The 23,619-nt window shown below is 54.0% G+C and overlaps 1 protein-coding gene across 4 annotated transcripts in view; it reads right to left on the bottom strand.

Moving 5' to 3' along the window:
* ETFA (electron transfer flavoprotein subunit alpha) overlaps nucleotides 1–17,730 on the bottom strand; it is a 77,638-nt gene extending 59,908 nt beyond the window's left edge. For all 4 annotated transcript variants that reach the window (XM_075897359.2, XM_075897361.2, XM_075897360.2 and 1 more), the window contains exon 1: nucleotides 17,587–17,730. In XM_075897359.2, the coding sequence (XP_075753474.2) occupies nucleotides 17,587–17,625 (39 nt within the window). In that variant the 5' untranslated portion in view covers nucleotides 17,626–17,730. The remainder of the gene's footprint in view (nucleotides 1–17,586) is intronic.
* Nucleotides 17,731–23,619: the final 5,889 nt, after the last annotated feature.

The following is a 23,619-nucleotide window of genomic DNA, read 5'->3' as shown; positions in this document are numbered from 1 at the left end:
GTTAAATGGTTTGCTGAGCACATGGAAGTAATAAAGAACTTGGATGGTTGTAGGATGAAATCCACAAGGGAAAGAAAGCAGGACACAATGGGAGGGAAAATGGAGGACACACTGTTTGAAAGCAAATAGATGATTACTAGGGGGTTGTGCCCCACCTGCCTCTCCTTCTAGCAGCCAGCATGGGAGGCTTGTGGGCCTCACGTGTAACCAAACACAATCAGTAAAATGGGGCCCCAACTCCAAATGATTCCCCTTCATTCTGGGTGCTCCTGGGCACCTGGCTTGCGAGCAAGGGGCAGAGGCTGGGTTACATGCAAGCAGCCAGGTAGAGAGAATTTCCTGCTCTCCACGCCCACTTACTGCCCATCTTTGCAGTTTTCCAGAAGTGTCCTTCAACCTGGCAAGCAAGCTCCTGCCGGGGCTGGGACATGCTCTGTATGGACAGGGCACAAGCAAAAGACATGGAATCATAGGGGAGCCCCCAGCTTTACACATCCACACTCCACTGGGTCACAAGGAAAGAGTACGGTGGGGTAATCTGGGCTGTTAATCCTTATCCCAGAACTCCATGACCCACAGCCCACAGTCCACCCCCCTCCTTCCATCCCTACTCCCACCTCCATCCTCCACCCTATACCTCATCCCCTGCCTCGATTCCTATACTCACCATCCTCCCCAACCTCTCCCCACCCCACACTGCCTATCCCATCCTTCCCTAACCCCTTCCCCACACTGCCTATCCAAGTCTTCACCCCCTGCCTCCATTCCTACTTCCCCATCCTTCCCTAAACCCTCCCTCTCTGCACCCGCACACTGCCCATCCCCTGTCTCCATTCCTATATCCCCTTCTCACCCCCACAATCAGTGTTCCCTCTAAGCTGCAGGGCAGCACATCTTCACAGATGATTAATCAGCCCTGCCCAGTAAGTCAGCTCCATGCAAGGAGCCCTGAGCCTCTGACTGAGCAAGGCCAATAAATTATAGCTGAGCTGTGGCTGCCTGCAATCCCCCTTACTGCACCCCACATATGTGCCATTCTCCTTCCTTCTTCCCTGTCTACATACACCCTGCCCCCACCCACGAATTCACTGAGCCGCACGCTCAGCTGCAGCCCAGCCTTTCCAATCAGGCTTGTTGAGGTTTGTCTAACCCTGTGTGAAAGGCCTTTGGGGCACCTTTGCTCCATGGCAAACTCAAGGAGTCAAAGGGTAGAGCAGCTACTCTGGAGAGCCAGGGTGCAGCATAACTGCACCACCCCCAAAGGGCCATCTGAGCCAGGTGCCTGGCCCCAATGCTTCAGTGGGTGCACCCCTTCCCGGCAAGGCCAGGATGCAGTGCAGAAAGCAGAGCCCTGCCAGGAGCCAGAGGGGGGAAGCAGGGAGCTGGGGCTCCAGCAGGAAGTCGACAATGCTTTGGGGACAAAGGGGCGGACATGGAGCCCCAGAGGGCGAGGCCTTCTCGAGGGGCCCCAAGGTGCCCCAAAACTCAGTGGGGGCAACCCCCCAAAGGGCTGTGCCTCCACAATATTCACTGGAGCCAGGGAATCTCAGAGGGGAACTGTCAGTGCAGGAGCCCTGTCCAGCCCCAGTAGACACCATCTGCAGACCCCCAGCCCCAGCTCCTCACTGGCCATGTCCATGCTCTCAATTTCCTGCAGGATTCGCTCATGCTCGGGGGAGGCTCCCCACCATCTTGGATGGGAGAGAACAAGACAGTGGTGCCACCACAGGACGCATTGGAGATGCAGTGTTGCAGCCACTGCCGGGGACTGGACCCCTACACTCCTCACCTTCACCCCAAAAGCTGCAACTCAGGATCCTGCTGGGACAGCCAAGAGGCGCTGCTAGCACCGCAGTGGACTGCTAGGAGAGGTGCGCACCCGGAGATGAAAGGATGTGGGGTCACTGAGAAGTCAGGAACTGGAGGGGAGAGCAGGGATTCAGGGGGAATGAACTGGGCCACAGGAGAACTGGGAAAGGAGAGAGGGGACAGAAAGAGACGCACCAGGGAGGAGGTAGGTCACATGGCTCCCGCCCAGGGGCCACGCAGCTGAGGGCAGAGGCACACAGCGGGATGCAGAGTGATGTGAAAATGTCACTCAGTCATCCTGTAGGAAAAATTTATTTGTACATATACTGATCGCTACACGCACTAACACCCCTCTCACAAGGGACAGGCAACCCTGGTTCTCCCTACAGCCATCAGGGAGAGCCTGTGCTTATTTTGTAAAAATACTGTATTCTTACTTTGCCTTATAACAGTCAGGAATTGGGAAAATAAATTAATAATTAGGATCTTAAGCAATTTGCAATCTAAAGAAACTGTAACAAAGTCTATTGCACATGCATCTGACGAAGTGGGTCTCTGCCCACGAAAGCTTATGCTCCTACACTTCAGTTAGTCTATAAGATGCCACAGGACTCCTCGCCACTTTTATTGGACTGTATCCACACTTTAATCTAAGTGTAATATATTTTATTTTTAAAATGATCAATTTTTTTCTGAGGATTCAAACAATATCCCAACAGAGTCCAATATGGCCACTTAAAATAATCACTTAATCAATTCTGGTCTTTTATTAGAACTAGTTCTGCAGCACTTCAGATTATAAAAATTGCAACAACAGAAACAGGATCAAACTGAAATGAAACAAAGAATTCTAAACATTGTTACTTTGTTTCACCATCTTCCAGACAGTAATGAAATGCCAGAAATATATTACTTCTATAAGGCAAATACAGGGTATTGTAAAAATGAGATTACTCTTTTCAATCCTAATTAATTGGTCAGCCTAAGCATAACATAATTCAGACACACATTAGTGTTAAAAAGTTCCATTTTAACTTAAGTTTTTTATATGGAAAAACCCTGTTAATATTGGTAGGTAAAAATGTTAATGAAACCCCAGCATTGAAACCTGAAAACAGATATATTTATTCAAAATAAATTATATACTCCCAAAATGGGTGATTATGCATTTCAACAAAAAAGGTGGAGAAGATTTGAGGGCTAGAATTCCCAGTGCAAGGGTGAATCATGCAAAGACTTAACCAATTCACCTTCAGAGTGTGACCAGTCTCAGGTCTTCAGTGGAACTACTCACAGTGCATAAAGTTAACCATGAAAATAAACCTTTGCAGGATCAGGGCCCTAATTTGTACTCATGATCTGAATAATATCAGTTTTTGTAACAATACTTTGTATTTCATCTCACATACTTGTTATAAGATTTTAAAATTGTTTCAAGCAATTTGCCAATTAAATTATTGACAATATCAGACACCATATTTGTTTATACACCATTTCCCCCAATAATTGTGAGATTTTAATCATTTGAAAATTAAACCCATGCTTGAAATTACACCCCCCCACACACACACATACACACTTTTAAAACAGGCAAAGACACAGCAAACACGCACTAATACTTCAGTTGTATTTCACTACAGCATACAGTAGATTAATTTAGCAGAGCATTGGCCACTCACACACAATAAACAAAATCACTGAACACTATTGCAGATAGTATTTTGAATTAACTATGTAGACTGGCTGCCCAACTGAGTGATTTTTTAAAAAGAAATATAGCCACCTTCAACTCATACCTGTATTATTTTCCAAAGGATTTGTCATAAATCTCTCCTTATCAACATATAAGATCACATAAGATAGTAATCAGGTATCTCCTGCATATTTAGTGCCACAAAACCCCACAAAGATAATGAACCCAAGAGGATCCTCCAAGATCTTCATTACTGTATGGGAGAATACAAGGGAAGAGCAGCTGCCCTCACAGTGCCACTTCTTATACCTGCTCCAAGACCAAGACCCTCCAGAGCAGGGGGGGGCAAATACCGGCACACAGGCTGGATCCAGTCCACCAGGGTTCACCCATAGAGGCCTGCTATATTTACTTGTGCCTCTATAACAGTATGCTTAGGTTGACCAATTAATCATAGACCTGGAAGAGACCTCAGTTCATTAAGTCCAGCCCCCTTCTCTAGGCAGGACCAATCCCAACTAAATCAACCTAGCCAGGGCTTTGTCAAGCCGAGACTTAAACACCTCTAGGGATGGAGACTCCACTACTTCCCTAGGGAACCCATTCCAGTGCTTCACCACCCTCATAGTGAAATAGATTTTCCTAATATCCAACCTGGACCTCTCCCACCACAACTCCTTGTTCTGCCATCTGTCACTACTGAAAACAGCCTCTCTCCATCCTCTTTGGAACCTCCCTTCAGGAAGTTGAAGGCCGCTATCAAATCCTCCCTCACTCTTCGCTTCTGCAGACTAAACAGACGCAACTCCCTCAGCCTCTCCTCATACACAGGGCTCAACAAATGCACTCGCCCATGACGAGTAGATTTTATTGGCTGACGAGTGCAGGGGTGGACTGGGCCAGTGGGAAGTTGTGACAGGCTGGCCAAAGCCCACACTACGGCCAGTGCGGCCCCATCCAATCTGCCGGCTGGGTGGAGGAGTGGAGCGCTGCCAGGAAGGGGGAAGTGCAGTGATTCTCAGCGCCGGGCTCCCTGTGTGCAGCTCTGGTGTGAGGAGGCGGGGCACGAGCTAAAGGGCGGGATGCCAGCAGACACCAGGACGCTGGCGTGACATGGCCCCGCTGATTTTAAAGGGCCGTGGCAGCTCGACTCTGGCCGTGTGGCCCCGGGAGCTGGCTGCAACCCATCCAGGCCCCGCTCCACCGGCTCCAGTCCTGCCATGACCCCAACCCCCTCGACGGTGAAAGACCGCTCCCGGCTGACCACCCGGCTCGCTGCACCTGCCCCGCACGATTTAGTCTCCGCGCCGTCTATTCCCCATGTCGCCCCTGCACCCCTGTACTCCGGACCCTCTGCTCTTCCTCTTCCCTGTGACTCTGGCTCTGTGCCGTCTTTGCACCCTGCTCCCCTCCAATCCCTGCCCCCCAGCTCTGTGCTGCCCATTCCCTGCACTGCCCCTAGACCCCGATCCCTCTGCCCCTCCCGTTCCCCGCATCCCATTTCCCGTGCCTCCACCACACCCCGCACGCTGCGTCCCTCTGGCTCTGTGCCTCCACTGTTCCCTGCACCTCTCTGGCTCTGTGCTGTCCCTGCACCATTTCCCCTGTGGGTCGGGAGCGAGGGGTGCTATTCCATAGAGAGGGGCTGGACAGGCCAGGGAAAAGGCTGCTGTGACCCAGCAGTGAGTGAAAGGGGGAGTTCACTTGAAGCGCCTTTGCTTTTATGGAAAAAAAAACAAATGAAAATGCTATTTGCTATTTATAGGGCTAAAATGCTGGGACAAAAATGAAAAACAAAAAAAAAAACCATTACAAAATGCAAACATGTAAAGAAAAACAAAAAGGGGGGGGGGGCAGCCAAAAATGTTTTGCTTGGGACAGCAAAAAACCTAGAGCTGTCCCTGGGGGAGGTGAAGGGGCTGGGCTGGGCTGGGCTGGGCTGTGGAGGGAGGAGGGGAGGGGAAAAATACAGGGAAGAGGCTTGTGCTGAAGAGGGGAGGTGGTCAGGAGAAGAAGAAGAAAGGGGAAGGCACCAAGGGACAGGGGTGCAGGAGAGACAAATCCCAGGGGGCCAAGTGCAGACAATGAGGTAAAGGGCAGGAGGGGAGGTGTCAGTGGAAGGGGAGACAAGATGGGAGCTAGAGGGGAGAGCAAGAGATGCTGGGAGAAGGCTAGAAAGAAGGCGGGAATGGAGCAAGGCATGTGCAAGGGCACAGGGGCATAAGGGTGGTGAGAATCAGGGAAAAAGAGAGCAAAGGGGGCAGGGGCAATGAGGGAAGGGGGAGGAACCAGGAGGGTGCAGGTGCCAGGGGATTCTGGGGGTGAAGCAGAAGGCCAGACACCTGCAGGGGAGGGACCAGCACCAGAGGAGAGAGGCAGGGCAGGTGTGTAGAGGGAGGTGTTAGGAGAGGGGATGAGGATCAGATCAGAGTAGGGCTACTGGAGGAGTGGGCACAGGGAGGAGAGCAGGTCTCAGGAAGGCTGAGGGCAGTGAGAAGGGCAGGAGCCAGGACAGCAGGGGACAGTGAGGGGTTGGGGGGGCAACATCCACCAGGGGAACTGATGGAGCAAGGGGAGGAGACATGGCAGCAGAGGGAAAAGGTAGAGGTTTATAAGATACTTATTAATAACTTGGGTGATATTTATTAACATATTAGTAATTATTATTCTTATTCTTATTAGGAATTTATGCTATTAAAAAAACACTTGGGGGGGAGGGTGGCGAGTCCTTTTTTTGTCTAGCGAGTAGGGTTTTCCAGTATTTGTCGAGCCCTGCTCATAGGTCATATACTCCACCCCCTAATCATTTTGGTTGCCCTCCACTGGACCCTCTCTAACGCGTCCACATTCTTTTTGTAGTGGGGGGCCCAGAAATGGACACAATACTCCAGATGTGGTCTCACCAGAGCCGAATAAAGGGGAATAATCACATCTCTGGATCTGCTGGCAATGCTCCTCCTAATGCAACCTAATATGCCATTAGCCTTCTTGGCTACAAGGGCACACAGTTGACTCATATCCAGCTTCTCATCCACTGTAATCCCCAGGTCCTTTTCTGCAGATCTTCAGCTCCCTCTGAACTGTGCACCTGCGCGCAACTAATTTTAAATTGGCACTCTTTGCAGAGCAGCTACTCATGGAGCAGCAACACAGGTGAGTAGCTGTGGCGGCGTGGTGAGGTCTGCTAGGTCGGGAGGGCTGAAACAGACAAAGGAGGCTGCACCACACTCCAGCTGTTCGGGCAATTTTCCCTCTGCTTCAGCCCACCTGGAGAGTGGTGCACCCTGGTTGAGCGCCATGGCTAGCTGGCCAGGCAGCCACTCCTCTTTATTCCAGCCCAGCTGCACCATGCTCAGCCCAGGGAGGCTGTGCCTCCATCCAGCTGGGCTGGAGCAAAGAGGAAGGGCTTCCCAATCAGCAGGAGTGCAGCACGGCCTCCCTGGGCTGAGCACAGGGCAGTTGGGCTAGAGCAAAGAGGAGTGGCTGCCCAGCCAGCTGGCCATAGCATTCAGCCCAAGTGCACCCTTCCCTGTGGGAGGGAGGAGTTGGCCCCAGAGGCAGCACACACTAGGGCTTCCCTGCTCCATGACGGCAGCGGGGCATGAAGGAGTCCAGGGAGGAGGTGGGTGCAGGGGACTCCCTGCTCCCTGGCACCCTGTCCCCACCCCAGAACCCTGTCCCCTGCCCCAGCATCCACTAGCATCCTTCCCCAGTACCACGTCCCCTGCTCCAACCAGCACAGATGGAGCCATATTAATGAGGCTTGGGGGGGGGGGGGGGGAGTTGGAGGAGTTTGTTGGCTGTAGTTCTTTTTGTTTTGGGTTTTTTTTGGCATCTCCCTTGTGTGGCCCCCACTGACTTTTCTGTGGATCAGTGACCCCGACCCAAAACAGGTTCCCCGCCCTTCTCATAAATAAAGACAATGCAGAAACTTTTTGTGTTTGACAGTCTTTTATTTAAAAATGAACCCTGGCTAATCCCCCACCCCCCAATTGGAGCCAAGACCCAATCTGGCCGCAGCATTATAACACTCCTGCACCTCCCAGACTCTAGATCTGAGCCAGGGCCGGACTAAGGAGTGGGCAAGCCGGGCAGGTGCTGTGACGTAGTGGGGGTACTTGCTGGGCTGTGGTGACCCCTGCTGTCTGGAGCAAGACCCAGCAGGGAAAACCTCACTATGCAAAGGTGATGCCAAACTTGTTGAACCAGATACCCCCCATGGAGAGGAACAAAGGAAGGTGGAGGCTGCCCTGGCTGGGGGGCAGGGCTGGAAGAGGGTGAGTGTAGTTGGTGTCTGGGAGCATGGAGGAGACAGCCTAGGGAAGGGGCTGGAGTTTAGGGGCCCAGTCTCCCCCATCTCAAGGGGGCCTGAGGCATCCTAGCCCAGCTCTGTGACCAGATTACATCTGTGCTGTGCTGTATCCTGGAGAGGCAATAAACTTCCTCTATTCCACCGGCTGGTGCAGTCTGTTTGTGCCATTTCGGGGTGCAGGAGACGGGGAACCCCCAACGCGCCGTCACACTGGTGTCAGAAGTGGGATGCACTGCACCCCGTGGATGGAGCTTCCAGCGGCGAGCGACAAGGCGCTGTAGAAGCAGGAGCCCTGGAGCCAGGCGTGCTGGAGACAGAGCGAAGCGGTTCCTGGGAATCGTGGGGCGCTGCAGCACTAGACTGGTGAGTCTGCACCGAGGGGCCCAGCGGGCAGATGGCCTACGCCCGACTCTTGAAGGCAGAGCTGGTGGGGCTGTGCAGAGAGAGGGGCTTGCCTGTGCAGAAAGCAGCCAAGGCCCAGCTGATTGCCCAGCTGGAAGAGAATGACCAGCCACAGGGCCAGGAACTTGTCCCCAGGGGAAGCAGCCAGACCCCCCCCCCCCCCCCGAGAGTGTGTCAGGCTCAGAGAGGGGGAGGAGCGCTGGAACCCACTGGAGAGATGAGACAGCGTCTCCCGGGAGGCCTGCAAGCCGTAGCCCATCTAGGGCAGGGACCAGCCCAGCGGAGCTGCGGCGGCTGGAGATCCAGCTGCGGATAAAGGAATTGCAAGCAGAGGACCGAGAGAAGGAGCGCCAAGATCGAGAAAGGGACCGCCAGGACCGAGAGAGGCAGCGACAGCATGAGTTGGCCATGGCAGAGCGGAGACCCAGCGGGGCACCAGCTGCGCCAAGTGCGGATGGGCCCCAGGGTCCCAGGACTGCCAGACGCTTGGAGAGGCTCGTGGTGGCCCAATTGAAAGACATGGGCGACAGACGGGTTCCTCAGTGCCTTTGAGAGGGCCTGTGGACTGCAGCGTGTCCCTCCAGCTGACTGGCTGCAGGAGCTCATCCCCGCACTGAACCAGGAGGCGGCCGGAGTGCTCAGTCAGCTGGAGGACCTACAGCCAGGGGATTACAACCGAGTCAAGGAGGCCCTGCTGCACAAGTTCGGGCTGACCCCCGAGATGTACAGGAAGAGGTTCCGAGGGGTGCAGAAAGGGCCACGGGAGACCTATGTGGACCTGGACTCCCACCTGGCGCAATACTGCCGCAAGTGGGTGTCTGGAGTCAGAGCCCAGACCCCAGAGGAGCTACTCCAGCTGGTCATGATGGAGCAGTTCTATGAAGCGTGCCCACCCAAACTGAGGCTGTGGCTCAAGGACCGGAGACCAGAGAACCCCCAGGAGGCCGGGAGACTGGCGGATGAGTTCACAGAGAGCCGGTCCGGGTGTGAACGGGAGTCCCGGAGAGAAAGAGAATCGCGCAGAGACCGGTTCTCGGCTGAGCAACGGAGAGAGACACCGCCGAAGCGAGCCCCAGGGACCATGACCAGTCATCGATACCCCAGAAAACCAGCCAGGGCCCGGGCAGAGCCGACCCAAATGGGCCCACAGAACCTAACTTGCCATCGCTGTGGGCAACGAGGCCACAAGAGGGCTCAATGCACCAGGCACAAGAACAGGTCCCAGGACCTGGGACTTTCCAGGGATAACTGGCTGGGGCGGGAGGAAGGGCAGGCTGCCCCAGAGGCAGGGGCTGGCAGGCAAACCTCCGCTCGGGGAGGGGGGAAGGATGCTCAGTGCCCCTCCCATGGGAGGTCTGACACTCGGGAGACAGATTTATCTGTGCACCGGGTGGGGACAGGGCGGCCCCTGCGAAGGGACTGCCTCATACCCCTGGAGGTGGATGGCAGGAAGGTGACGGGTTTCTGGGACACGGGGGCAGAGGTGACACTGGCCCGACCCGACATAGTGGCCCCAGACCGTATGCTACCCGACACTCAGCTGACACTGAGGGGCATAGGCGGCACCCCCTTTAAGATACCCGTAGCCAGGGTGCATCTGAAATGGGAGGCCAAGGAGGGCTCCAAGGAAGTGGGGGTGCACCCGCACTTGCCCACCGACGTGCTGATGGGGAGTGACCTAGAGGAGTGGCCAGACGGACCCCACAGGACGCTGGTCACCACCCGTAGCCAGAGCAAGCGAGGGGCTGGCGGCCCGGAACTCGAGGTTCCCCAACAGGGGGCCCAGGGCCCCGTCCCAGCAGACCTAGAGTTGGACCTAGGCAGTGGGGGGAGCCACGGCCCTATCCCAGCCCCAGCCGCTGAATTCCAGGTGGAGGTGCGGGCGGATCCCTCCCTGCAGTCCCTGAGGGACCGGGCTGACCTGGGTGCAGCTCAACCCCTAGGAGGAGATTGCCAGGAGAAGTTCTGGTGGGAGACGGGATTTCTGTACCGGGAATGGCTTTCCCCCGGGACGGTAGGGAAGTGGGGGCTTCAGCGGCAGCTGGTGGTTCCCCAAAGGTATCGCCGCAAGCTGCTACACCTGGCCCATGACATCCCGTTCTCGGGACACCAGGGGATCCGGCGCACACGGCTGAGGCTGCTCCAAAACTTCTACTAGCCGGGGATGTTTGCAGCTGTACAGCGGTACTGCCGGTCCTGCGACTCCTGCCAACGAGTGGGGAAGGCCCAAGACAGGAGGAAAGCTGCACTGAGACCCCTGCCCATCATAGAGGAGCCTTTCCAGAAGGTGGCGATGGATATTGTGGGGCCCTTCAACAGAGCGACCCGGACAGGGAAGAAATACATCCTGGTGGTGGTGGATTTTGCCACCCGCTACCCCGAGGCCGTGGCCCTGCCCTCTATCGAGGCAGACATGGTGGCAGATGCCCTGCTGACCATTTTCAGCAGGGTGGGGTTTCCCCAGGAGGTTCTCACGGACCAGGGATCCAACTTCATGTCGGCCCTGCTCCGGTGCTTGTGGGAGAAGAGTGGGGTGCAACACACCTGGGCCTCGGCGTATCACCCCCAGACCAACGGGGTGGTGGAGAGGTTCAATGGGACTCTGAAACAGATGCTACGGACCTTTATGCACAAACACCCGCAGGACTGGGACAAGTATCTACCCCACCTGCTGTTTGCATACAGGGAAGTGCCCCAGGAGTCCACGGGGTTCTCGCCGTTCAAGCTGTTATATGGGAGGCGAGTGAGGGGCCCCCTGGACTTACTGAAAGACGAGTGGGCGGGGAAGGTCTCCCCAGAGGGTGAGCCAGTCGTGGAATACGTCCTGACATTCCGGGAAAGACTTGCCGAGCTCATGGGCCTGGCCAGAGAGAACCTGAGCAGGGCCCAGAGGAAGCAGAAGGTCTGGTACGACCGCAACGCACGGGCCCGCGCCTACGCTACCGGGGACCAGGTGATGGTCCTGATCCCCGTGCAGAAGAACAAGCTGCAAGCCACCTGGGACGGCCCCTTCAAGGTGGTTAAGCAGCTGAACGAGGTGAACTACGTGGTGGAGCTGACGGGCCGGACGCGCGGCCAGCGGGTGTATCATGTTAACATGATGAAGCCGTACTGGGACAGGGAGAACTTGGTGCTGGCCGTGTGTAAGCCCTGGGAGGAGCAGGGGGAGGATCCCCTGGCGGGCCTGTTCCCTGGGACCGGAGAGGACTCTTCGCTGGAGTCAATTTCCCTCTCGGATCAGCTCACCCCGGCCCAGCAGGCCGAGATCCGAGAGGTGCTGCGCTCCCGCCAGCAGCTGTTCTCCGACAAGCCTGGTCTCACCAACCTGGCTGTCCACCGGGTGCAGACGGGCACTCACCCCCCAGTGCGCTGCTCCCCTTTCAGAGTCACGGGGAAGACAGCCCAGGACCTGGAGAGAGAGGTCCAGGACATGTTGGCCCTGGGGGTGATCCAGCCGTCCTCCAGCCCCTGGGCCTCGCCCGTGGTGCTGGTCCCGAAGAAGGACGGGTCGATCCGGTTCTGCGTGGACTACCGGAAGCTCGACACCATCACGGTGTCCGACGCCTACCCAATGCCAAGGCCCGACGAGCTCCTGGACAAGCTGGGGGGAGCTCGCTACCTCACCACCCTGGACCTCACCAAGGGCTACTGGCAGGTGCCGCTAGACCAGGAAGCCAGATTGAAATCGGCTTTCATCACGCCGCTGGGGCTCTTTGAGTTCCTAGTCCTGCCCTTCGGCCTCAAAGGGGTGCCGGCCACCTTCCAGTGCCTGGTGGACCAGCTGCTGCGGGGAATGGAGAACTGTGCCCTAGCGTACATAGATGACATCTGCATCTTCAGCCAGTCCTGGGAGGAACACGTGGCCCAGGTCAGCCAGGTACTGGATCGGCTGAGGGAGGCTGGGCTGACCGTAAAGGCTGGGAAGTGCAAGGTTGGAATGGCCAAAGTGTCCTACCTGGGCCATAAGGTGGGAAGCGGCTGCTTGAAGCCAGAGCCGGCCAAAGTGGGAGCCATCCGAGACTGGCCTGTGCCTCAGACCAAGAAGCAGGTCCAGGCCTTCATTGGGATGGCGGGGTACTACCGGAGGTTTGTGCCCAACTTCAGCTCCATCGCTGCCCCGATCACAGAGCTGTGCAGGAAGGAGAGACCAGACAGGGTGGTCTGGACAGAGCAGTGCCAGAAGGCTCTCTGTGCACTGAAGGAAGCCCTGGCCAAGGCGCCAGTGTTGGTAAACCCGGACTTTGACAAGCCCTTTATCATGTTTACGGACGCCTCGGACACCGGGCTGGGGGCGGTGCTGATGCAGGCGGACGAGAAAGGGGAACGTCACCCCATCGTGTACCTGAACAGGAAGCTGTTGCCCCGGGAGCGGAGCTACGCGACCGTAGAGAGGGAATGCCTGGCCATGGTGTGGGCCCTGTAAAAGCTGCAGCCATACCTGTTTGGCCGGCATTTCACGGTGTTCACCGACCACTGCCCCCTGACCTGGCTGCACCAGATGAAGGGGACCAACGCCAAGCTGCTGCGGTGGAGCCTGCTCCTACAGGACTACGACATGGAAGTGATCCACGTCAAGGGGAGCGCCAACATCATCGCCGATGCGCTGTCCCGTGGCGAGGGGCCCGAACTTCCCTAGGTCACGAGCGGAGTGACCCTGCTCAGTTCGCTCTCGGAGGGGGGAGAACTGTGACGTAGTGGGGGTACTTGCTGGGCTGTGGTGACCCCTGCTGTCTGGAGCAAGACCCAGCAGGGAAAACCTCACTATGCAAAGGTGATGCCAAACTTGTTGAACCAGATACCCCCCATGGAGAGGAACAAAGGAAGGTGGAGGCTGCCCTGGCTGGGGGGCAGGGCTGGAAGAGGGTGAGTGTAGTTGGTGTCTGGGAGCATGGAGGAGACAGCCTAGGGAAGGGGCTGGAGTTTAGGGGCCCAGTCTCCCCCATCTCAAGGGGGCCTGAGGCATCCTAGCCCAGCTCTGTGACCAGATTACATCTGTGCTGTGCTGTATCCTGGAGAGGCAATAAACTTCCTCTATTCCACCAGCTGGTGCAGTCTGTTTGTGCCATTTCGGGGTGCAGGAGACGGGGGACTCCCAACGCACCGTCACAGGTGCCCAGGGCGCCAACCGATGGGGGGCGCCTGATGGCGGTTGTAAGGGGCACATGGTGCCCCTTATAGCTGCCATCAGACACCGCGCACCCAGCTGCAGTGGCCGCCCAGGGCGGGAGCTGCGTTAACCCCCGCAGTGCCCTTCCCCCCGCGACCGTGGGGCCCTGCAGAGTAAGGCACGGCCCGCCCAGGTGGCATGCCAGCAGCCGTGGCCAGGCAGTGCATACTCCATGCGCCCGGAGGCAGGCCCGCACACCCCGGGGAAGGCTCACACATGCGCCATGAACCCAGAGGCAGGCCTGCACACTTCGGAGGCAGGCTCGCACATGCGACATGAACCCAGAGGTTGGCCCGCACTCCCCAGGACGGGGGGTAAGACACAGGTTCAACAATGCACCCTGGGGGCGGGCCTGCACATGCACCGTGCACCCGGGGTGGCGCCGCCTACCCGGGGCGCCAAAAAGGGCCAGCCCTGATCTGAGCCTATCATACACTGGAACCCCTTGCCCTGAGCCACTCACATACCCAAACCCAAATTCCTGCACCCTCACATCCACAAGCCCGTGGCTTGCTTAGTACCCCAATACTCCCCAGCATGGTGCCCCCTCCCTGAGCCAGCATCCCCTTCTCCACTTCCTCCTTCATCCAAATTTCCTCCCAGAGCTTGCATCTCTCACCTCTTCCCATACCCAAATCCCTCATTCCTACCCCAGAGCCCACATATCCCGTCTCAACTCAGTGAGGGTACAGCTAGACTGCAGGAGTTTTTCCAGGATTCCGGAGATATCCCGGAAAAACTCTTCCACATCCAGGGATGCATTTGTTCTTCTGTTTTTATAGTGGAAGAGCAAACATACTTTCGGTAACCCTTATATTCCTCATTTCACGAGGAATAAGGGAGCTTCCAAAAGAAGGGGTTTTTCTGACAATTGGTTCAGTCTAGACAGGCCAAATGTTGGGAAAACCTCTTCCTATAGAAGAATCAGGAAAAAAAGTGGCAGTGTAGAGTGTTCAAGGGCTGGGGATTGCAAGGGAATGAGGAGGAGAATAGAGAGGGTGGGGCCTTGGGTGAAGGATGGGGCAGAAGATCTTCACTTGTTCTGAGATTTAAAAAGTGATCTTGGGTGTAAAAAAGTTGGAGACCACTGATGTAGATGGTATCAAGAGTCTTCCTGGGCACAGACCAATTCCACAAGCCAAATACACAGAGAAGGGTTGGAACTTAACTTCATTCACAAGTTTAATTCTCATGCAAATGGTATGAGCCAGGATATCAGATGGGGATGGCTCACACATTATCTTCCACATCTTAATGAACAAACAATGAAGGAGCTAATGGTTCTTGCTGTGGATGATAATGTGAGAGCCATCATCACATCCTTGGTGAAAGACCTCTGAACTTCTTAGAAAAAAGAAATACTAGACATACAGAAAAATTAAATTCTACCATCTTTCATCCAAGATCTCAAATATCTTTACAAATGGTAAGATATAAGGGTTGAGTCCAAAATAGGGATGTTTAATAGTGGTTAGCAAGGTAATCAAATAGTCGTATTAAACAGAACATTATCGTCTCGAATGCTTTTGGGAATTGGCTTTTTCCCGGATTTTTTTTTTTTTTTTTTTGACACACAAAAAGATGAGGCAAATGTGTTTTACTAGCAATGGAGAATCCAGGATTTTAATACAGAAAGTCACAAATTTGCAAATTCCTTCTGACTATCCACATGACCTCAAAACTTCATTGAAATCAATTGGGTACAACTCCATTGCAATCAACGGAGTCACATCTACTTGCAACAGTAGTGAATTTGGTTTTTACATACATTTAGTTTCAAAATGTAGAACAAACAGATTACACATTATTCCTATAAAAAAAGCCACTGGAGCTTCCTCTGAAGTAAACAAGTTGAAAGTCCAGGTTCCTTGGCATTGCTCTGTGTTCTGATTTACAAAGCCACTTATACCATATATTTAAATATGATTCTCATGTCAGCTGATACCACAGCAGGATTCTTCAATTAAAATTCTCCTCCCCTTCTCTTTGTTGCATAGGATAAATATTCTAAAATTATGGGTGTCTCCTTATCCTTCATTCTTTACAAATGCTTACTGTTTAAAAAATTGCAGGGAAGAGAGTCTTGATCACAACACTGCCATTACTTTAAAGCAGTGTTTCCCAATTGGTGCTCTGTGTAACCCCGGGGTTCCGCGAAGCAAAAGGGTTCCGCGAAAATGCGGCATTGCCCCGCCTTCTCTTAAAGAGACAGTATTTTGCAGGTTTTCTTCATCAACCAATTATTTTAAGCTGAAAAGGGTTCTGTGGCCAAATAAAATTGGGAAACACTGCTTTAAAGACTAACAAGATGGTTTATTAGGTGATGAGCTTTTGTGGGCCAGACCCACTTCCTCAGATCAAATAGTGGAAGAAAATTGGCATGACCATATATACCAAAGGATACAATCAAAAAAAGGAACACATGAAAAGGACAAATCAAGTGCAAGAAGATGGACATCGTACCCAAAGGACTGAAAGTGAACAATCCATTAAGAAAATTTGATTTGTCCTTTTCATGTGTGTTCATTTTTTTGATTGTATCCTTTGGTATATATGGTGATGCCAATTTTCTTCCACTATTTGATCTGAGGAAGTGGGTCTGGCCCACGAAAGCTCATCACCTACTAAACCATTTTGTTAGTCTTTAAAGTGCTACATAATCCTGTTTTTTTGTTTCAGCTAGACCAGACTAACACGGCTACATTTCTATCTTACAAACTCAAGAATGAGGGAGCAAATGTTGACAAACGCGGAGTCTGGCCTTGTATTTCCCATTTTGGGAAACTTGGAACTTTAAATTGATCATAATAAAGGATTATTATTTATTCTACAATAGTACCCCAAAACAAGCAAGCAGCTGTACAGACATACAGGAAAAGATCATCCTTGTCCCCCCCAAAAAAATCTTTAATGTAAGAATTTGTCAGGATGACAATTTGTATCTTCTAAAAACAGTGAAACTTACCTCACAGTCTGTTGACAGACCTACTAAACCACTGTTACTGACAAGGCACATTTATTGTATTAATACTTTGCATTTCCATACCACTTGAAGTTCTGAAAGGATTTTACAAATAAAATTTCTCACCATTTTACTAAAAGGGGTACTTAGGTAGGTGGAATATAAATGACTTGCTGAATGTCCTTCCAAATATAGAATAATAAATTAATGACAATATGCAGGAAGACTCCTTCACCTAGCCACCCACCAAGTAACCTGGAGCATTCTCTTAGGTTTAAAGCTCAGCAACATACAAGCCTGAACACAGAGTATGACGTAACAAAGTAAATAGCTTGCTATGACCCAACATATAAAAGTGATCTGATCCCAACATATAAAAGTGATCTGCCCATTTTACCACCACAAGTCCAGTTAACCCCTCCCCCCTTGACACACACAAGTTTTTATATACTCTCAGAAGGTCCAGACACCAAAACTAAGTCTTTTACAGCTGCAGTAAATGTATTTTCATTTGTCATTGTGCTACACAGTTTTAAAATCATTTAAAATGCAAGTTCTGGATTTCTGCTTGCAGTAAATGCAGACCAGGACAACTTTTTTGTCTTTTGCTATTAGATGAATGCTTTATCATTTGAGGAGCCATTATTTAAATTGAGATAATCAATCTATGGAGATGTATTTTTCAAGAGCCATGGGTGTCCAGACTCTTACATAATGCAGTACAAATTAGACCAAATAACCCTCTTTCTCTGCCTCTTCCCCTCACTGGTGCTTAAATTATGTCAAAAAAGCTACCAGTAATCAACTGGTCTCCACGTCCCCAGGGGCAGGCTCAGACGCTTCGATGGCAGCAGGCAGGTTTAGGCTAGACAGTAGGGACAGTTTTCTAAGCACACGGAGAGCGGGACCCCGGGACAGGCTGCCAGCCCCCGCACTGGGGGGTTTGGCAACAGGTCGGACAGCACCCGGCAGAGCCCGGGGTGCGCTGGATTCACTTGGGCCCGGGCCAGCGCAGGAGGCGGGCTGAGCGCCCGAGTCCCGCCCGCCACCGCAGCGCAGGCTGTGACTGGGACCCCGGGCCAGAGCGCACCGCCCCGGGAGCGAGCTGCGGCCCAGTGCGCGGTGCTGCCGGCACAGCCCTCCCCAAGCCGTGCGCGCGGCCCCCGGAAAAGGCTCCACGGGGGGGCGGCTCCCCCGCCCGACGCTGAGGGAGCGGGCCTCGAGCGGCGCGCCGCACTCACCGCCCGCCTCAGGCGCCGAGCGCCGAGCGCCTGCAACATGATGGCAGCTCCCTCTGCGCGCGCTCACCTCCAGCCAACGACACCCGAGACCTCAATCTCGCGAGAGTTCTGCGGGACGACACGCTAGACATTCTGCCTGCTCCCATTGGCCAGCGCGCTCAGCCAATCAGGAAGTGACGGGGGTTTCTTGGGCCGGTTGCCAGGCTGCGTGATGTCATTCGCGGTCGAGCCCTGCTGGCGCTCGCGCTGCTGCGAGGGGCGGTGGCCCCGATGGCGCGCGGCGCAGCGCTCCAAGCCGGGAGCGCAGGGCCAGCTGGCAAAACTTAGCTTTGAGCACCAATCACGGGCCCGCCTGGGGAAGAGTTTGATTCTACCGCGGCCAGAACGGGCACGTCTGCCTGCGGGCAGCTCGCAGACCTGTCCTATGCCAGGGAGGCGCGGCTCTCAACGAGGACGGGCTACTCCACAGTTTGAGACTCCTTCCACAGTAGGGCGACTTAGCAACTCCAGCTCCGCATCAGTGTCCTGATAAAGGCCAGATCTTACAGCAAAACAAATATCCCGCTGATTTCAGCTTTGCACACTTCAAAAAAATAGAATTTAAAGTTTGGGTGGGGACAAACTTCCATTCACGATAGATGTAAACTTCATGAAATTGGGTGTTTGTATTACAGAAGCTAACTATAAATACTAATGTCTTTGATCTTAAGATCTTAGTTTTACATTCTTAAAACACACATTTCCACTGTTGCTAACAGGCTGTGTCTAGACTGGCCAGTTTTTCCGCAAAAGCAGCTGATTTTGCGGAAAAACTTGCCAGTCTAGACAGCCTCAGTGTTCTTGCGGAAATGCTATGCTGCTCCCGTTCGGGCAAAAGCCCTCTTGTGCAAATCATTTGCGCAAGACGGCCAGTGTAGACAGCACAGTACTGTTTTGTGCAAAAAAGCCCCGATGGCTAAAATGGCGATCGGGGCTTTTTCCCACAAAAGCGCATTGATTTTGCGGAAAAATTTGCCAGCTGTCTACACTGGCCGTTTGAATTTCCGCAAGAACACTGACGATCTCATGTAAGATCGTCGGTGTTCTTGCTGAAATACTGTGCTGCTCCCGTTCGGGCAAAAGCCCTCTTGCGCAAATCATTTGCGCAAGAGGGCCAGTGTAAACAGCACAGTACTGTTTTCCGCAAAAAAAGCCCCAATCGCGAAAATTTGCGGAAAAGCATCCTGCCAATCTAGACGTGCTTTTCCGAAAATGCTTTTAACGGAAAACTTTTCTGTTAAAAGCATTTTCGGAAAATCATGCCAGTGTAGACGTAGCCTTAGGGTACTCAAGAGAAGTCTAGGAGGTATGTCAGCTCAGCTGAAATTTGGAAAAAACTGAATTTTTGTTTTAAGTTTTACAGCACTTTATTATTTTTGTACTTTTTGCTTCCAAAAATTTCATCGCCATCCCAGCTATGATTAAGTTATTTAAACAAATGTGTTGCAATGGTAGAAACAAATCTTTGTGTCTGAAAACTGTAGGTACTGGGGGTACTTTTTTTTTAAAGGGGGTACTTATAATTTTTGTAAAGGGGTACTTTATAAAAAAAAGTTGAGAAACACTGGTCTAGACTATTCCCCTTTCCCCCTCTCTTCCCCCCCCCCCCCCCGCCACCCTGAGTAAAAATACAACAAAGAGCTTGTGGCTCCAGCCTGTCACTACTGCATTGCCTGGCAGCCACCTGGGGTTGCTGCAGCCATTTGAAAGGTTCATGGCTCCAGCCCTTGCAGGGTAGCTCCACCATTGGGAGTTGTTGGGATCCTGCTGCCTGAGCCACTACCTGGAAATTCAGTGGCATGGACAACAGGATATACAGCCAGATGCAGTCTACAGGATGGATCAAATTGTTAGCAGGACTGGATCCAGCCCCGAGGCTGCATCTTGCCCAGCCTTGCTTTATAGACTGGGCTAAGAAGCCAAGAATGGAAAAATTAGAACGGATTCATCCAGCAACAGGACAAGAATATACTGTTTAAATGGCTGCGTCTAGATTGGCAAGTTTTTTCACAAAAGCAAGCGCTGTTGCGCAAAAACTTGCCACCTGTCTACACTGGCCGCTTAATTTTGCACAAAAGCACTGAAGATCTACTGTCCGAAATCAGTGCTTCTTGCGAAAATGCTTTGATGTTCCTGTTCTGGAAAAAGCCCTTTTCCGGAAATGCTTTTGCGCAAAAGGGCCAGTGTAGACAGGCAGCTAAGATGTTTAGCGCAAAAGCAGGGTAAACAAAAAAAACCCCTAGGCGCTCTCTGAGGCTCCGTAGCCAGGCTCAGCTTCCCGGACTTCCTGGTAATGCGAGCCGTCTTAAAGCAGACACAGGCTGCTGGGGTCACCAGGCAGGACCCTTATTCGGACCTCAGGGCTGAGGTCTGCCACGTGGCCCCTGCGTCCTCAACAGCCACCCCGCAGCAGGATGGCAGCTCCGGGGGCACCAGCCACCCGCACCCCCAGTGCAGGAGGCCCCCGGGGCCACAAACGACGGGCCCCATCCTGGTCGTCGGGGGAGCTGGACACCCTGCTCGACCTGTAGCAGGAGGAGGAGGGCCTCCATGAGACACGCTCACGGCGCCGGAACACCAACATCTTTGCCCGTGTGACCCAGGCACTCGCCCAGCAGGGCCATCCAGCTCGGACCCTCGAACAACTCCGGGCTAAAGTGAAGGAGCTGCGCCAGGGCTATGTGCGGGCCAGCGAGGTCCAGGGGGCAGGAGCAGACACCTGCCCCCATTACGACCGGTTCCATGCCATCCTGGGCCAGCCAGCCCCGCAAGCCCCAGCCAGCCCCGCAAGCCCTGCCAGCCCCTGCAAGCCCCGGCAAGCGTGCACTGCCCCGTCACCAGGACCACCAAGGTGGGGGAAGGAGGCGACAGCAGTGCGTCGGAGGATGAGGCCAGCACTGCCACCCAGCAGGCCCCCTCCAGCAGCCCCGGCGTCTCCCGCACATCCTCGGAGGCTGGGGAAGGATCCACCGGTGAGTGTTGCACTTTGCACTCACAAGGGCGGGGGACAGGGGGAGAGCCAGGCATCCAGAGGGGAGAGGGGGAGAGCACGTCACTCAGGCCATGTGAGCTGCACACTGTGTAGCATTAGGCAGGAAGCAGCACGTGCAACCACGTGCAGCCTGGTGACCGAGCGGCATGTGACCGCAGCAGGCAGCTGCAGGGCACGCCTGGGACCGTGCTGCTCACACACATGCGGCGGGACCAGGGGGAAGGGTGGATGCCAGCTGGAACCAGCCAGGGCCGCAGGGACTCAGCCCAGAGTCCACACCTCCACAAGGTTGCAGCATGGAGAACGGCACACTGTCCCATGCCTGGCTGTGAGGCACAGCCAGCTGCTCCTGGGAAAACCGCAGCGTCACAGCCCTGTGAACGTGGCCCCCACTGAGCCCCTCGCCTACTCCCGGTGCCTTGGCTGGTTCCCTGAGGGAAGTCCTCACTGCGGCCACACATGTCCCTGGGCTACGTGTGTGAGGGATAGTGGGAGGGAGAAGGGGGGGGAAGCGCTCGGGCCACCCCTAGGGCCGCCTGAGTTTTGCTGCAAGGATGGGACACCCCCCCCAGTCACTCTCCTGGTTCCATCCAGGAGATATCCCACACCATGGGGATCTGAGAGCCCAGACCACCTCTGCCAGATGTGCTCCCAGGCACTGTGTGGGGCTGCATCTCGCTCTCTGTCAAACACCAGTGATTAGCCCAAAGCCTCACAGGCTCCACCAGCAGGGAGTTCCACAGGTTAACACAACATAAATGCCCTCCCACCCTCCACATGGCCAGGATACAGACCGGTGGTTGCAATACATGGAGGAGGACCCTACTCCAGGGGCAGTCCTCTTTGCAAACATACAACACGGGGAACAGTGGGGGAACCGAGTGGGCACAAGCCACACTACTGTGGTGTCACCTGGGCTCAGGGGTGGAGGGCATGAGGTGTGGGAACAATGGCTGGGCTGCCTGACTGACCCATCCTTTCTTCTCTTCCCTGCAGCGGGACCAAGCACAAGCCGGGGACCGTCCAGTCTGGCAGCAGCGGCACCCCCAGCTGCCCAACCAAGGAGGCAGAGGCTCCGCCACCGGGACCAGCTCCTTCGGCACCACATGCAGGCCGTCGAGCGCATCGAGGCAGCCATCACTCGACATGTGGAGGCAGACCTGCAGTGGTGCCAGGAGTCCTGGGCCGCCTTCCAGGCCCAGTGCACCAGGATGGCTGACTCCATCACCACCCTCACCGCCCACATAGCCCATGCCATCCCTTACCCCATGCCCCCGCCATCCCTCCCCTAGCACTGCGCAGGCCCCCTCCTGCAATGCCCCCTCCTGCCGCTCCTGCAATAGCCCCTCCTGCCCACCTCCCCGTGCAGCCTGCCCCACTGCTGCCTGCCCCCCATGTCCAGGTCCGCCCCCGCAGGAGCGGTCGCAGGGGCCACCCCTCTGAGGAGTAGCTCCTCCCCCTCCTGGTTGAAGGTCTCCTCCCCCTCCCAGTTGAAGATCTCCTCCCCCTCTTCCCCTTGTAAATAAAAACAAGTTTTTCAGTTGAAAACAAAACTGTGTTGGTTATTGTGTTACTCGAGGTAACTTTAATAAATGATTTGAGATGCCAATTAGCCAACTAAATTTAAGAGGATTACAAAATGTGGACACCAAATGCCGTATCTATCACCAGTCATTCCTTTAATTAGTCATTGGTTTGTGGTGCATAAATAAATACTGACACTTTTAGGTAAAATTTAAACCATAACTACATTAACATAGATAACAAACAAGCAAGAAAGGTTAAAAGACGCATACAAAAGAATATGTACATAGTATAGATGCAGGGACGATTGTAGTGTTGCTGGCAACCTCAATCCTTTGGTCCTTCCGGGCCTCGGGAGAGGAACAGCCAGGAGATCCCTCGAAGACGACTGGAATCGGGTACACTGACTCGAGCCTTCCACACGAACCACGAATCCTCTTCCTGTTCTTCGGGATAGTTCGGACAGGTGATGGTGGCCTAAACCCTAGCCTAAACTAAAAGAAAAACCCTAGCTACGTCCGACGCACCCGATGAACATGCACGATGATGGCCTATATGCTTGGAACCGACACTGCCTGACGAACATTCACGACGACTATAGCTAATTTAACTAAACCTAACCCTGGACCCAATTTAAATTGGTAGGTGCAAGCCTTCCGCTTGACCTGACCTGACAGACAAGACTACCAAGGGAGTCTTAGTAACCAAACAAACAAGTATAACCAAGGTTGGTTTCTTCTATGCAGTACATTTACAATTGGGGGGAGGTAAGGAGAGGGGAGGGGGTAGGGGAGGGGTTGGGAGGGAGTTGTATGGGGAGACCGAAGCGACCCTACTATGGGGCTTGTGCGAACATGCCCGTCAGGTCCTCTCGGATGCACACCCCATCCTGGTGTGCCTGGCGGATGGCAGCTGTGTGGGGCTGTTCAAAGGTCTGTGCCTCAGCTGCCATCCATGCAGGGAGGAAGGCCTCCCCACTCCACTCCACAATGTTGTGGAGAACGCAGCATGTGGCCCATACCTCCGTTGCATTCCGCTCACCCATCTCCAGACGGGTGAGCAAACAACGGAAGCGGGTCGACAACAGAAGCCTTTATCGACCACTCCAGTAAACCTCATTCCACGAGGCATAGCGAAGCAGTCAACAAAGGCTTCCGTTATCGACCATGGAGCATCCAGACTACCCCGCTGTGCCGCCAAACAGCTGATCGGCACAGTGCGGTGGCTATTTTGATGTAAATGAAGCGGCGATTATTTAAATCGCCGCTTCATTTTCCTATGTCTAGTAAACTCATCTACATGGCTCCGTCGACATTTTCTACACAGATGGGGAATATATGGTGCTTGGGTCTGTGACGCCTCCGCCCCGGGTTCGGGGAAAAAGGGGGGGGTCCCCCTTTCCCTGACCGGTTTGACGCCAAACAAACTAGGTTTCCTAATCAAAGATCTTTAATTCCACTGTCCTCGCTGCGCCGCGC

Source organism: Pelodiscus sinensis, chromosome 14 (genome assembly GCF_052426305.1).
Source record: "Pelodiscus sinensis isolate ZL-2025 chromosome 14, ASM5242630v1, whole genome shotgun sequence".
Taxonomy (NCBI): Eukaryota; Metazoa; Chordata; order Testudines; family Trionychidae; genus Pelodiscus; species Pelodiscus sinensis.
This window is presented reverse-complemented; position numbering and strand designations above follow the sequence as displayed.